Raw genomic sequence first — 14,298 nt, forward strand, 5'->3', positions numbered from 1 at the left:
TGCTTGATAGCTTGTTGAGTCATCCTTGATAGAGAATGGATGATGATGGTGCTGCTGCTGCTGGTGCTCATTGCTGGTGCTGGTATCTGAAGTCCCATGTGATTTACAAAGCAATTGCTACAAACATTTTCTTACTTAGAGAAATTAACATATATGATCCTTGAGAAGAAAGGAGAAAGCAGTATTTAGCTGAAGGCATTTCATAGAAACAACCAATTTGATTTTTTTATTTTCCAGTAACATAGTAAGGAATTGGCATTTTCACATATTTACAATGAAATCGTTGACTGCTAAGAGGTATTTTTTTAAGTTTATTTATTTTTAAGAGAGAGAGAGAGACAGAGACAGAGTGTGCACAAGTGGGGAAGGGGTAGAGAGAGGGCGAGAGAGAGAGAATCCCAAGCAGGCTCCAGACTCTGAGCTGTCAGTACAGAGCCTGGCGTGGGGCTCAAATCCACAAACTGTGAGATCATGACCTGAGCTGAAGCTGGACACTTAACCAACTAAGCCACCCAGGCGCCCAAAGATATTACTTATTTTTTAATGTCAACAGCGTCAACAATTACAATCAATATATACTTTGGGGCACCTGGGTGGCTCAGTCAGTTAAGTATCTGACTCTTCATTTCAACTCAGGTCATGATCCCAGAGTTGTTGGGTCAAGCCCCAAGTGGGGCTCCTCACTGAGTATGGAGCCTGCTTGAGATTCTCTCTCTCCCCCTTTCCTTGTACCCCTCCTCCTGCTCACACACACGCGCACTCCCTTTCTGTCTCTCTCTCTCTTAAAAAAAAATCAGTAATGTACTTCAACAAAAATATTTTAGTAACTGACCATTTTTGGCAATGTATTTACTTTTCTCATATGTAGCTTCTATTTTTCCAGATTTGGATATCAGAAACACATGAACAAATGGCACAAGTTTATTTAAACAGAGAATTGGCTACAATAAAGAGAAAGGCTTTACTGAATGAAGAAACAATGAGCTCTGGGATTATTGAAAGGTATTCTTAATACTTTCCTTCACTTACAGAACATATATGTGCAGGAAAGGGTCTGGATGAGCAGTGAGGAGGTGCAGTGGCCCTGGCTACCCATTACAGGAACACATCAAGCACGGTGAACACATCTCAATCTCCTGTGCTTTCTGTTCATGCTGTTCCCCCTGTCTAGAATTCCCTTTCCTTCAAGTGTTTGCCAATCAGCATTACCCATTCTGGGTCCTCTTTACACATTTTTTTTTTCTGGTCAGTGTTCTGACTATTTAGGTTTGAACACCAGCTCCACCATTTACTTGTGAAAGTAAACAGTATCTATAATCTTCAGTTTTTCAACCTGTAAAATGGGAATTAAAATCAGTATCTACTTCATAAGGTTGTTGGGAAGTTTAGGTGTAAAGAAGCATGAAATGTTCATAGAAATATTGCCTGACAAGCAGTAAAAATTAGGTGAGCTGTCGATCAGGATTAATTGCTCTTATATTCTTGCCCTCTGAGCATTTTGTTAATGCTCTACATAACAGTTGGACTTACATTCTACTTATTTATATGTATGTGTGTTTCCCTTGAAATAGTTCCTTGAAAGTAGGAACTATTTCTTTTTTTAAAAATTTTTTAACGTTTATTTATTTTTGAGAGAGACAGAGTATGAGCAGGGGAGAGTCAGAGAGAGAGGGAGAGAGAGGGAAAGAATCCCAAGCAGGGGTGCTGCCAGCACAGAGCCTGATGTGGGGCTCGAACTCACAAACTGTGAGATCATGACTTGAGCTGAAGTCAGGAGTTGGGCACTTAACCAACTGGGCCACCCAGGCACCCCATAGAACTGTTTCTTATCTGATCATTTCTGTAGTCCTGAAACTTGGTATAGTGCCTTTCCATGGAAAACTCTATCCATAGACTTTGTCTTATCTTGTAACTATTGGAAAATGCAGTGAAAACAATGACAAAATGCTGAATTTTTAATTTACTTCTTGGGACATTTTATTTTGCAAAGTGCACGAAAGGTGCAGACATGAAAATCTTTTAAAAATCTATCATAAAAATTCCTCCCCAGCTATACCACCCATGCATTTGTAATAATTTTCTTCATGGTTATACAAGTTATAATTGAAAGGAGGATTCAGAAACTGACCAATCCCATTAATGGTTATACAAGTTATAATTGAAAGGAGGATTCAGAAACTGACCAATCCCATTAATAACTGGAGCTCCTGATAGAGTATTTTCTCAGGTACAAATTTTGTCTACTGCCCCCATCACTGTGTCCCTTGCTCACAAAGTCAATAGTTGAAGCAGGTACTGGAGCAAGTTGCACTGTGTGCCCACCTCCAGCCAGCTGGTAATCCTGTTCATCCAGGAGCTTCTGTTGACCTAACTATCCTTTCCCTACATTTAACAAGTATATCCCAAATTATAGGTTCTATCAATTTTATTACTATAATTAATACAAAACCACACGCCTTTTCTCAATACCAAGCACCATTATTTGCTTGATCAGTCCTACTTACAGCCATACTTTTACTACTATCACTCTCCATTGTTTTTTAATTTCAATACGTTTTATTTAACCTAACACGTACCAAATATTATCATTTCAGCATGTAATCAATACACACATTATTTTTTTTAATATATGAAATTTATTGTCAAATTGGTTTCCATACAACACCCAGTGCTCATCCCAAAAGATGCCCTCTTCAATGCCCATCACCTACCCTTCCCTCCCTCCCTCTCCCCCATCAACCCTCAGTTTGTTTTCAGTTTTTAAGAGTCTCTTATGCTTTGGCTCTCTCCCACTCTAACCTCATTTTTTTTCCCTTCCCCTCCCCCATGGGTTTCTGTTAAGTTTCTCAGGATCCACATAAGAGTGAAAACATATGGTATCTGTCTTTCTCTGTATGGCTTATTTCACTTAGCATCACACTCTCCAGTTCCATCCACGTTGCTACAAAGGGCCATATTTCATTCTTTCTCATTGCCACGTAGTACTCCATTGTGTGTATAAACCACAATTTCTTTATCCATTCATCAGTTGATGGACATTTAGGCTTTTTCCACAATTTGGCTATTGTTGTATCACTCTCCATTTTAGCAGCTTGAATAACTAGATTATTAGCCAACTGCAATCAAAATACTGCTTTCTTTGTATGGAACTGTGGGATCAGTATATTGACTCCTGACTCTAACGTGACACTGTATGTTACCTACACTAGAATTAAAATAAAAAATAAAAAGGATTTAAAAAATCCAGCCCCAAATAAGTTTTGTATAGCTCTGAAAGTTTATAAAAGTTTATAAATGTCTGTCTGACATATTCTCTAAAAATTATTGTTTTGTTTCCAGGGACACTGGATTGCCTGCTACTGGCTTTGGAGCTCTCTTTACTAGACACCCACCAGATCATCGCAAAATGTTAGTAGTCCCCAAACCTGCTGCAGATTGCACAAAATACTTCTGAATTAATCAGGAGGTTTGTTTGCGGAGGTGAGGGGATGAGGAGTCTACATAGTCAACAAAATACCCTTTACATAGCATTTCACAGACTCCTTTAACAAAAGTATTGTTTTCCCATCAATATGCAAGCACTAGTAATAATAATATAGTCAATCATCATTATTTGCAGATTCTGTATTTGCAAATTCTCCTACTTGCTATAATTTATTCGTAACCCCCAAATCAATCAATGCTCAGGGTGCTGTTGCAGTCATTCACGGATCTGCACAGAAAGGCAAAAAAAAAAATTGAGCCAACCAGTGTGCACGTTCCCAGCTGACCTGGAGGAAAGTAGAACTGTGTCTTCCCATTTTGGCTCTTGTACTGTACCCGAGTGTCCTTCTCACAGTCTTTTACTGCAATGACTTTTGCCTTTTTGCGTGTGCCTTTTGTTGGTGATTTTGCTATTTGAAATGGCTTGCAAGTGCAATGTTAAAGTGCTGTCTTGTGTTCCAAGCACAAGAGGACTGTGATGTGACTTATGGAGAAAACATGTGCATTAGGTAAGTTTCCTTCAGGCATGAGTTATGGTGCTGTTGGCCATGTTCAATGTTAATGAATTAACAGTGCATATTAAATAAAGTGACTTTAAATAGAAACGCAGATAAAACCAGGACATGTACTAATTGGCTGATGAAAATATTGTGGCCAGAGGCTCTCAGGAACCTAACCCTGTGTTTCCCCTAGAGCAACGGTCCAGGGTTTGCTAATTCAGTGTTTGCGGTGACTTTATAGAACATTACTATGAGTTATGAGCTTGGACTATAGAGCAAGAGACTGCTAATTTTTACTGATAAAAGAAATATATTTATTTTGGGGAGGCATGACTTGTTACTACAGAAAACGAATTTATCTTCCACTCATCTTTGTAAACAAGACAAACTTGCATAATTTCTGTAATGACGTATAGATAAGTGATATGGAAATATAGGTACTTACAAGCTCTATAAAATTCTAAGTATTGAATTGTGCGCTGTGTGGACATGGGGACATGTCATCATTACCAGCAATTTAGATGTTTTTGCTTCCTGTGACAACTGTCTGGCATTAGAACTAAGCTACTTTGCAGTCTGCCTGGGCTTGAGGTGGGAAACGTCCTAAATGACAATGCCCCACACTCCATTTCACAGTCACTTGAAATTCTGGCCAGGTGTTCTACCATGCAGGTTCTAACCTTGATTGCTGTAGTGGGGCTGGCCTGGCCTGTGTCTCCCACAGGCTGCTGTAGCATATCTAAGTGGGCTGGAAGGCCCACAGGGAGTATTTCCAAATGATCCCTGAGGAGGGTGGACTTCTGGCTTCCATGAAGATGATGAGCTAAAAAAAAAATCCCACTGGCTCCCTTCCTTGCACTGAAATCTGGAAATTCTAGCAACAACATGGAAAGGCAGAATGAATCCAGAGGCAGACTTTGACAACTGTATCAAAACGTTGAGAAACTCTAAAGAAAATGATGGGTTAGAGGAAGAGAGGGCTAGGAGATGGAGTAGGGGAGGAGGAGAAGAGAGAAGGCAAAGACTGAAGTCTCTACATGGAGTCTTGAGCCAGACCAGGATGTAAGCAGTGTTCTCGGTGGGCCAGGCTTATGCAGGAGCTCAAAGAGTCTTGTCTATTGTGTTTGCAAACCTGGAGTATAAGCTCAAAGTTGGATTTTTTTGCACTGGCTTTGTCTACTATTTTTAGTCCAGGACAGAAAAGGAGACACCAGGGCTCTACATACTAGATGATTTGATACCAACAATCTACCTCCCTGAAATTACTCTTATCTCAGCATTGAAATCTGTAATTCCAGCCACAGATGGCCAGTAGACCCCTGAGTTGTCTCCTCCAACTCCAGTTCGAGAAAGCAATCTTGGATATGGAGGAACGAGGCAGTGCACGTAAAGGAGGAAGAAATGCCAGGGAGAAAAAGCACCATTAAGCCCCGAGAGCGGTAGCAGTGGTGCTCAACCCACATCAACCTCACTCACAGTGAAGACATGAGCTAGGCCTCCCTTTTCAATGGGCCACCTTTGTGGTCATCAAAGCAGAGGCATCTGGTAGTCTCAGGAATAATACAGACAAAGTTCTAGTTAAAAAATATCATGACACATCTAAAGAATAAAAAGCATCATGAAGAATGACAAGACATAGGTGACTTACACCAGAGGAAGCAGACCTGGTGGAACAAATGGAACGGGAATTTAAAGCTTTATTACTTGGGGAAATAAACAGTTGCAAACATAAGACAAAATAATAAAAATCAATTTGACGTTAACTTTCCAACAGCAACACTGGATGCGAACCCATAACATTGAAATGTTGAAGGAAAAGAATTTTGAACCTAGAACTATTTAAATGGGAGGGTCAGACAAAGATATCTTCAGACACAAGGACTGGTTGCAGACTTACCATCCTGCCATGAGTAACTATAGAACTGGGCAAAATATAGTAGGCAACTGTCATCAAGTGTTGGGTAGCAACTGTGTGTCTCTGTGCTCCTTGAGATGGGGGTGAGGGCATCTCATTCTCCCTGACTTACTCTCTGAGGACATGTCTTCCAGCTGCGATGCAGGCAGGTGAGCCCTACTGCAGAGCAATATTCCTGTTGAGTTAGGAAGCAGGAATAGGATTTTAGAACTTCTGAATGTGACTCAAACTTGTAGGCCCAGGGTGTCAGAGAGAAGGAAGTTGTGTGTGGAGGTGGGAATAGGAGTCCACATCGGGTTCCCTTGGGTTCTCAGTCAAGTATGAGGCCCTGCACGCACTATGGAAATAATAGACACCCCTGGTGTTAAAAAATCAAATAGAACTGTCTGTAGTGTATTCTGAAATTTTACAGTGATGCTCCATCCTACCTGGTAATCTCATGCAGCGGGTTCCACCAGTACATCACCTGCCTTCAAATCTTGGCCCTGCCCACTTACCAGCTGTGTGATCTTGGGCAAGTGGCTTAGCCATTTCAGTTTCTTCATTTGTAAAATGAGGATGATAATTATAAAGGTGTCCATGTTCTAGGGTTGCAGTGATGATTAAGCAAGTTAATATACATAAGATAATTAGAAAAGTAATTGATGTGTATGTGGTAAGTGCTGTGCAAGTCTGCTGGGCTAGACACAGCAACCTGAGTCTAGAAACTCTATCAGTTCAGGGAAATGTTCCTAATTTATTTCATTGATGATTTGTACCTTCCATTTTCTCTGTTCTTTCTTTTTGGAAATCCTTTATTTGGGTGTTGAATTGCTTGGCCTGGTCCTCTACTTTTCTTGTCTTTCTGTTTTATTTTTTTCTTTACTATCTTCTCTCTGTTTCTTCGACCCTACTATTGAGTTGTTTTTTGTTTGTTTGTTTGTTTGTTTAAATCCTTCTGTTTTTATTGGATCCTTTTTTTATTTCATGACTATAATATCTTATCTATCTGGGGATGTTAATGATATAGTTTGTTTTTCTTAAATTTTTTTCTCCATGCATAGTCTCTATTTCATGTAAAATGCTTTTTTTGTTTCTGTTTGGGTTTTGTTTGTATGGTATCTATCTGTGCTGGAGGCTTTCTTGAGGGGTCTGGTAATCCTTGCTTTTCTGCTCATGATTAAGAGCCTGTGAGTGAAACTTACTGTCTTGGAGTTTTACTGGAAGGATCTAGGTGGGTCTTCCCTCCCCTCCCACCCCCCCAGAAGCCCTGGTGCCAGTATTTTAGTCTTTCCTCTTGGGCTGGTCAGATTCGCCAGAGAAATCTCCCTTATTTGACCCTCTGAAGGGTGAAGGGTTGGCACCTGTGTTCTTGGAGCGAGCAGAGCGTTTTGCTGGGACATCAATATTAATCCTTCATTATGTATGGTCACTGAACCATGTTGTTGATCGATGACTTTCTCTTTCACCCTTTAAAAATTTATTTTTTTAATCTTTATTCACCTTTGAGAGAGAGAGAGAGAGAGAGAGAGGGAGAGACAGACAGACAGACAGCACAATCAGGGGAGGGACAGAGAGAGAGGGAGACACAGAATCTGAAGCAGACTCCAGGTTCCAAGCTGTCAGCACAGAGCCCATCATGGGACTCGAACCCATGAACCGTGAGATCATGACCTGAGCCTGAAGTCGGACGCTGAACTGACCGAGTCCCCCAGGCACCCCTCTTTTACCTTTTCTAGTGAATAAATTTCTAGTTCCTGCTGGAAGAGAGAAGGGGCAGTACCCAGCAGTGGAGAGTGACAGAGACCTGCGGCTCTAGCTGCTTCTCCAGCAACTCCAGCCCAATTGTCCTTTGCTGCTTCAGGACTTACTCAGCTTTCTGCTAAGTCACACACCACTTGTTTGTTCATCTTCTCCAAGCTTCCAAAACTTGTTTCTCATGTCCCTTTTCCTGTTCTTCATAGCCTTGTGGGTTTATTTTTTTAAAGCCTCTTTCATATGATTTTAGTGGAGCTTTTTGGAAAAGCAAAATGCAATGTGTACAGTTAATCTTAACTCTGAAGTTGTAAAGTCTCATCTGAAATGTCACCTCCTCCAAAGGACCCTCCCTTCCTACTGTCACCCCAGCCCCCACGACTTGGTAGGTCCCTTGTGGGTGTCCATGGCACTGTGTGCTTCTTTTATCCTAACTCTGTACTCATCTTAGTTGCAATTACTTGCATCCCTGTTTGTCTTTCTTGCTAAACTTGCTCTAAGGGGCAAGACCATGACAGCTCCATCCCCCTTGCCTACCAGAGAGCTTGACCTATAGCAGCTGCATAGTAATCATTTCTTGAATGAATAGATTATTTCTGGTGTTGAACAGAAAATTCTTACAGAGGAGAGGTATTGCTCTTTCCTATCTTATTTGATTTAGGGCTTCAAGACTTGTAGAACCAAAAGTTCTCAGTTGTATTTTGGTAAATGCATTGGAAGACATAGTCTTTTAGAAAAATCAGTCCTTCTTAGTTGGAATTGCCAAATTACTTGTTTGTCTTATTTGATTATCAGCAAGGAAATAAATACATGAGTACCTTCAACTGTCCTTCACTAATTCCATATGTAATTCCTTCTTTCAGTTAATGTACGCTAATTATAGGATATTCCATACCATAGGATGCTGTGGTGTTTTAGAGTCTGCTTTCTTTAATATTAAATATTCTTTTGCTTCTTACCAACTGTACAGCTGTGGAAGTTAAATGTCAACTTTAAAAGGCAATGAATAAGAATGAGTTTGCTCAATGGACCAAAGTAATGTGCTTCAACTTATAAAAGAAAGGCTGTAATCATAATGTAAATTTAAACTTCCAGTTACCTCTTAACAAAAATCAGAATGTAGGTATAGTTTTGTTGTTAAGGGGACATTAGCTAGATGCATTTATTTTAATTTTTAGATAACATTCATTATATTTTGATGGCACTTGACAGTCCTTTCTTTTTTTAAAAAAATGTTTATTTATTCATTTTGAGAGAGAGAGAGAGAGAGAGAGAGAGAGAGAGAAGGCATGTGCACGGGGCTGGGGGGTAGGGGCAGAGAGAGAAAGAGAGAGAGAGAGAGAGAGAGAGAGAATCCCAAGCAGGCTCCCCACTGTAGCAAAGAGCCTGGGGTGGGGCTCAATACCATGTATGGTGAGATCATGACCTGAGGGAGACCAAGAGTCAAACACTTAACTGACTGGGCCACCTGGGCACCAACAGTCTGTTTCTTTTTTCACAACTCAACTGATAGCCAACCTACTTTATTTTGGATCAATATCAAGAAGACACAACACTTTTCCTCCTTAAACTGGCAGCAAACATCTCTGGAACATATTGGAAATCAGAAGGACTACAGTGTTTGGACACCACTTATCACTCCTGGCCTTACCTAGAGGAAAGGACTCTGTGGATAACTCCTCCCACATACGTCACAGACTGAGATAAATTTTTAAAAATTATAATGTAGGGGGAAGTAAGGTTGAGACTAAAAGCACTATCAATGACTTAACTTTAAAAGTGAGGATTTATATACATTGAGGCTGGATTGAGCTTGTCTAGAAGTAGAGTTATTGTTTCTCTTGAAAGCTGGTTACATTTCTATCAGTGAGTTTCCAAGGAATTCACCCTGACCAGTAACAGCAGGGGTGAGAGTCAGGGAGGCCCAAAGACCGCAGCCACCAACAGTGTTCTTCTGATCTCAGGTGGGCACAGTTGCGTGCCTAGGAGGTCTCTGACACATACTCCTTTTACTACATGGGTAGAAACATTAAAGGCATAGCAAAGTAATGAGAGACACATTTTCTTCAAGGCACATAGGAAAAGTGGATAAGAACCTGAATATAATTAGTAAATTAAGATATTCTTTGCCCTCCCATCTTGTTCTCACGAATTCAAGTTCTCGGGAACTTATACGTAATTTGGAAGCTCTTCATGAGGCATGGAAAGCTAATTCACTGATTATCAGAAGGCCCTTAGATATGTGATGATCTATACAAAATCATTTTATGATTTGTCCGTTGTAACAGATAGTTGTAGCTGACTCATTCTAAGAAGTAAGGTTTTCCATGTATAATATTTGGACGGCATCTATGACCAGTAAGCAACCAACCAACCAGAAACCAAAACAACAGAACAAATGAAACAAACAACAACAAAAGCTGTATCAAGCAGATTCAATTTTGCAAATGAGATTTAGTATAAATATAGTTTTAAGATCTTTTTCTCAGAAGCCCTTAACTTAAATATGCATATTAACCATGCATGGTCCTGGGATAATGGTTCACAGGAGGAGCTAATTTTTTTTTGACAGTGAAAGCCAACTCTGGCATAGAATATGCACTGGGTGAGAAGCATACGCATGGGAGCCTGTGTCAGTTTGAGGGCAGCCCAGAAGTACTGACTATCTGCTGGAGGATGGAGAAGTATGAAAGGTAGACCTCTTACAAGGACAGCAGTTAACTACTGCATCCTGCCATTTTTACCAAATTTCATTGTATCCCGGTGCTAGTGATTAGTGTATATTGTCAAAATTTTATAATAAATGTGTCTTGTTTCCAGAAGTCATCCAAACACTATGTGATCCACATGACTGGAGAAGAAAGAAATTAATAGTGTTTTGGATCACTGGGTAGCTTTTTGGAGATAGTTGTTTTTCAGAAAAGGCATGGTATGGAGAGATAGGAGACATGGTTCTACTTCTGGGCCTGCACTAAACCTGCTATATGACCTTGTGCTGGCTAATAAGCCTCCCTGGGTTCCAGTTGTTTCCATCTATAAAATGAAGAGATTGAACCAAATGATCTGTAAAGTCCTTTCCTGCTCTAAAATTTTATGGTTCTAAGGAGAAAGGCATCTGTAGTCTCATAAATGGACAAGTTAAATGAGGCCAAAAAGTAGTTCAGGCAGTTAAGTGCTCATTGTTGGCATAGAGCACTTATCCATATGTGTGTGGAGCGATTACTTCCCAGTAACCATAGTGAGCTGAGGCCGCAGCTTAAACTCTTTCAATTTATTTCTCTCACTGGGGCATTTAGCATCTGCAAAACCTTTGGAACTCTTCAGAAGAAAGGGACTGAATATGAATAGTAAGAGGTGTTATTTTGTTTTTTCCTTTTCTCAAACTCCAGGGCAAGGCATTTGCTTTTTTTTCCTACTCAGGCATTTATGTGGTGGCTTGTCTCTTGGTAAAATGCCACCCAGTTGGTGAACATTTTTCCAGAAGGAAAAAAAGTTTTAAAAAATGCTCTGTGATGAAGGTGATGAGGGTAACAACAAAGGAAATGTGAAGAGGAGAACGATACTGTGGAATGAGCATACAATAGGAGTGAGACAGACCAGAATCCCAATCTTGATTCCCCATCTTACTCATTGGAGGACCTTTTGCTTCCCATGCAGTGTAATGTGGCCAGGCTGTGTGCTAATGGGGTGATTTTCCTCCCTGCTCCCACCTCCCTCAAGCCCATGTGTTGGTCATATGACCCGTATGGCCAATCAGAAAGCATTCTAGGATTATAATTGAAGTTTTGGGCAAGATGCCCTAACATTTTCCAGGTAGCAAGTTACAGAGGGCATCTTGCTGTGGGGCGAGCATCTCTCTATAAATGAAGCTAAGCAGAGGTGTGGAAAAAGACTGTTCTGATGGTATTCTTTTTATATGTGCTGGTATTTTCCTTCTTTTTTTTTTTTTCTTGAGTTTGAGCTAGGTTTCTATAACTTATAACTTTAAGTAATACAACTGATAGCAAATACTTATATGGTATGTATTATGTGTCAGGCACCATTCTGATGTTGCTAACTCATTTACTTCCTACAAAACTCATACAACTTGGTTCCGTCTGCATTATCTGCATTCTATGATGGGAAAAACAAAAGCACAGAGAAGTCAAGTAACATGTTCAAACTTTCAGAGCAATCAAGTGATGAGTCAGGATTTGGACTGAGATTGTCTAAGGCCAAAGCTCATGGTCTTAGCCACTCTTCTCTTCTGCCTCTTTGAATGCTAGGCCAACTAAGAGAACTCTGAACATGGAGATGTTATTTGCTCCATTTAGGCAAGGCCCAGGTCTTGAGCACCAAGCCATTTAAAGGAAATACTGGTGAAAGGTTCTTTATCTCTTGAAATTTCTAGATTCAATTTTTTCATTTTTCAAATAATATGGCTACTGGTTCCTAAGACATACCTTGGATTTGGTTTGGAAGTTTCCCCCTGTGAAGCAGAAACCTGCTTGAGCTCATCTCACTCACCTGGGATGCCTGGAATGGGTGGCTTGGCTGGTGCTGAATGGTAATGGCTTTTGTAGTTGGTCAAATTTGCTGAAATGATTTCAGAGTCAACCTAAATGCTATTGCTCTTTGTGCTACTCCTGCATATAGGGTATCTGCCATTACCTGACATACATTGAAACAAAACAGCTAAGTAGGTGGGACACTTCCCCATTTGTTAATATTTGGGGGTATGGCTCAGGTCCTGACTTGGCTTGTGTGCCTTGGCACAGGAGTGTTTTAATGGTGGATAGCAATGACCTACTTTATTGCTATCCTTTCAGGGTAATTCATAAAATTTGATAAGAAAATTTATGTGAAAGCACCCGGTATAGTGCTTGTCAGATCCAAAGTTTTGGCATCATAGTGGATTCATGGCTGACTCAGACCATACCTGTCTGTATTGTATCTAACTTCATTAGAATAGCCATTCACACTACACCTACCAAATTAAAGTTCAAGTTTATTTGCATACCCAGGTGTGCTCAGTGAGGCCCTCAAGATAAAATTATGAAGACAGCTTTATTCAATTTACTTATTTGGTCTCTAGTCCCCAGAAACAATCCCTTCCTTCTCTGTGCATGCATGCTACAGCTCCCATCAAGAGACAGAGGTCATTTTCCTGTCTTATGAATCTGGGCTGGCCTTGTGACTCATTTTGATCGATGGAATGTAGCAGAAGTGATGCTCTGGGACATCAGAGAGCAGACCTTATGAGACTGGTAGTTTCTACTTTCTGATTCTTGGCCTCTAGCCAACATGCTGTGAGAAGCCCAAGACACATGGAAGAGAACCAAGGCATCTGTTGACAGCTCCAACTAAGCTCCCAGACAACAGACAAAACCACTGCCAGGCATGAGAATGAGCTATCTTGGATCTTTCCATCCATTCAAGTACCTGGATGACTGTAGGTCTCATTAACATCACATGGACCAAAACACTACACAGCTGAGCCCAGTCATCCCACAGAATAATCAGATAATAAAATAGTTGTTATTTTAAGCCGCTAACTTATATGCCATAGTAGTAGATAACTGAAGTAAGCTTCATGTCTCTAACTACCATGATTATATGGCTGCTTCTACCTTTATTTGGCCTACAGGTGAATTTGTGTCATTGCTAATCCATTGGGAATACAAGCAGTTCAAATTTTGGGATTGATGAGGTCATGAAACAAATGAGTGGCAAAGATTTTCAAAATGTTAATATTATGGAATTTATATTTAATCCTGACATTTCCTTTTATTCCACATAATGGTGAGACTGCATTACTAGTATTTCTCTTTATAATATTGGAAATTATGTGGTTGTCATAATGCTATAATTACTTGAAGTCTTCAGTGAGTCTCAGTGGATAGTACTATACTGTGCATCTTTGAGCCATAGAAGTGGTTTCATAGGAACAAGAATTTTACAGCATTATGGAAATTTTTGCTGCTATCTGTGTTTAATTTGATTCTATATTTAGCACTTTCATAGTTAAATTATTACCTTAATAGATAAGGCTTACATTGCCCTTCAAAATGGCTTGCAAAAATTATTAGTCCTGAGGAAATTATGTTTGTTCCACATATCTGAATTCATCCTTTCGACATAATGAGTGGCTACTATGAATTAGGAACAATTAGGTATTAGGAATATAGAGACAAAAGACACCCATTCCTGAAGTAGCTCACTGTCTAATACATGAGACAGAAAAATAACCAATCAGTACTCATGTATCAGTAAGGAATACCCTTGGCTGAAAGTAACAGAAAACCTCACTAGTAGTAACTTGAGTAATTAAGGAATTTGGTCATGAAATATAAGGGAGTTAAGACTGGAATGTCACCGGGGCACCTGGGTGGCTCAGTCGGTTAAGCATGGTCTCACAGTTTGTGGAATCGAGCCCCACGATGGGCTGAGCATGGAGCCTGCTTGGGATTTTCTCTCTGCCTCTCCCCCACATGCATGCTCTCTCTGTCCCTCCCTCTCTCTCGAAAATAAATTAACTCAAAAGAAAAGACTGGTATAGCAGCTACATGATGTCATCAATGATGCAGGGCATTTTTGTCTTTCTTCTCTACAAGTTTTGCAGGAAGCTTTCATCCTCATAGTGTCAGGAGGGTTGCTGTGCCTCCCAACATCATCAATCTGTTCTAG

The 14,298-nt window shown here is 40.2% G+C and overlaps 1 protein-coding gene across 10 annotated transcripts in view; it reads left to right on the plus strand.

Annotated features, from left to right (window-relative positions):
• Positions 1 to 14,298, plus strand: part of MAMDC2 (MAM domain containing 2) — a 403,751-nt gene that overhangs the window by 87,440 nt on the left and 302,013 nt on the right. For 6 of the 10 annotated variants that reach the window (XM_045468454.1, XM_045468452.1, XM_045468451.1 and 3 more), the window contains 2 exons: positions 884 to 1,002; positions 3,340 to 3,408. In XM_045468454.1, the coding sequence (XP_045324410.1) occupies positions 911 to 1,002; positions 3,340 to 3,408 (161 nt within the window). In that variant the 5' untranslated portion in view covers positions 884 to 910. Of the gene's footprint in view, positions 1 to 868; positions 1,003 to 3,339; positions 3,409 to 14,298 lie in introns of all 10 variants that reach the window. The other 4 variants (XM_045468450.1, XM_045468457.1, XM_045468455.1 and 1 more) reach the window with 1 other exon arrangement.

This window comes from Leopardus geoffroyi, chromosome D4, assembly GCF_018350155.1.
Source record: "Leopardus geoffroyi isolate Oge1 chromosome D4, O.geoffroyi_Oge1_pat1.0, whole genome shotgun sequence".
Classification (NCBI taxonomy): domain Eukaryota; kingdom Metazoa; phylum Chordata; class Mammalia; order Carnivora; family Felidae; genus Leopardus; species Leopardus geoffroyi.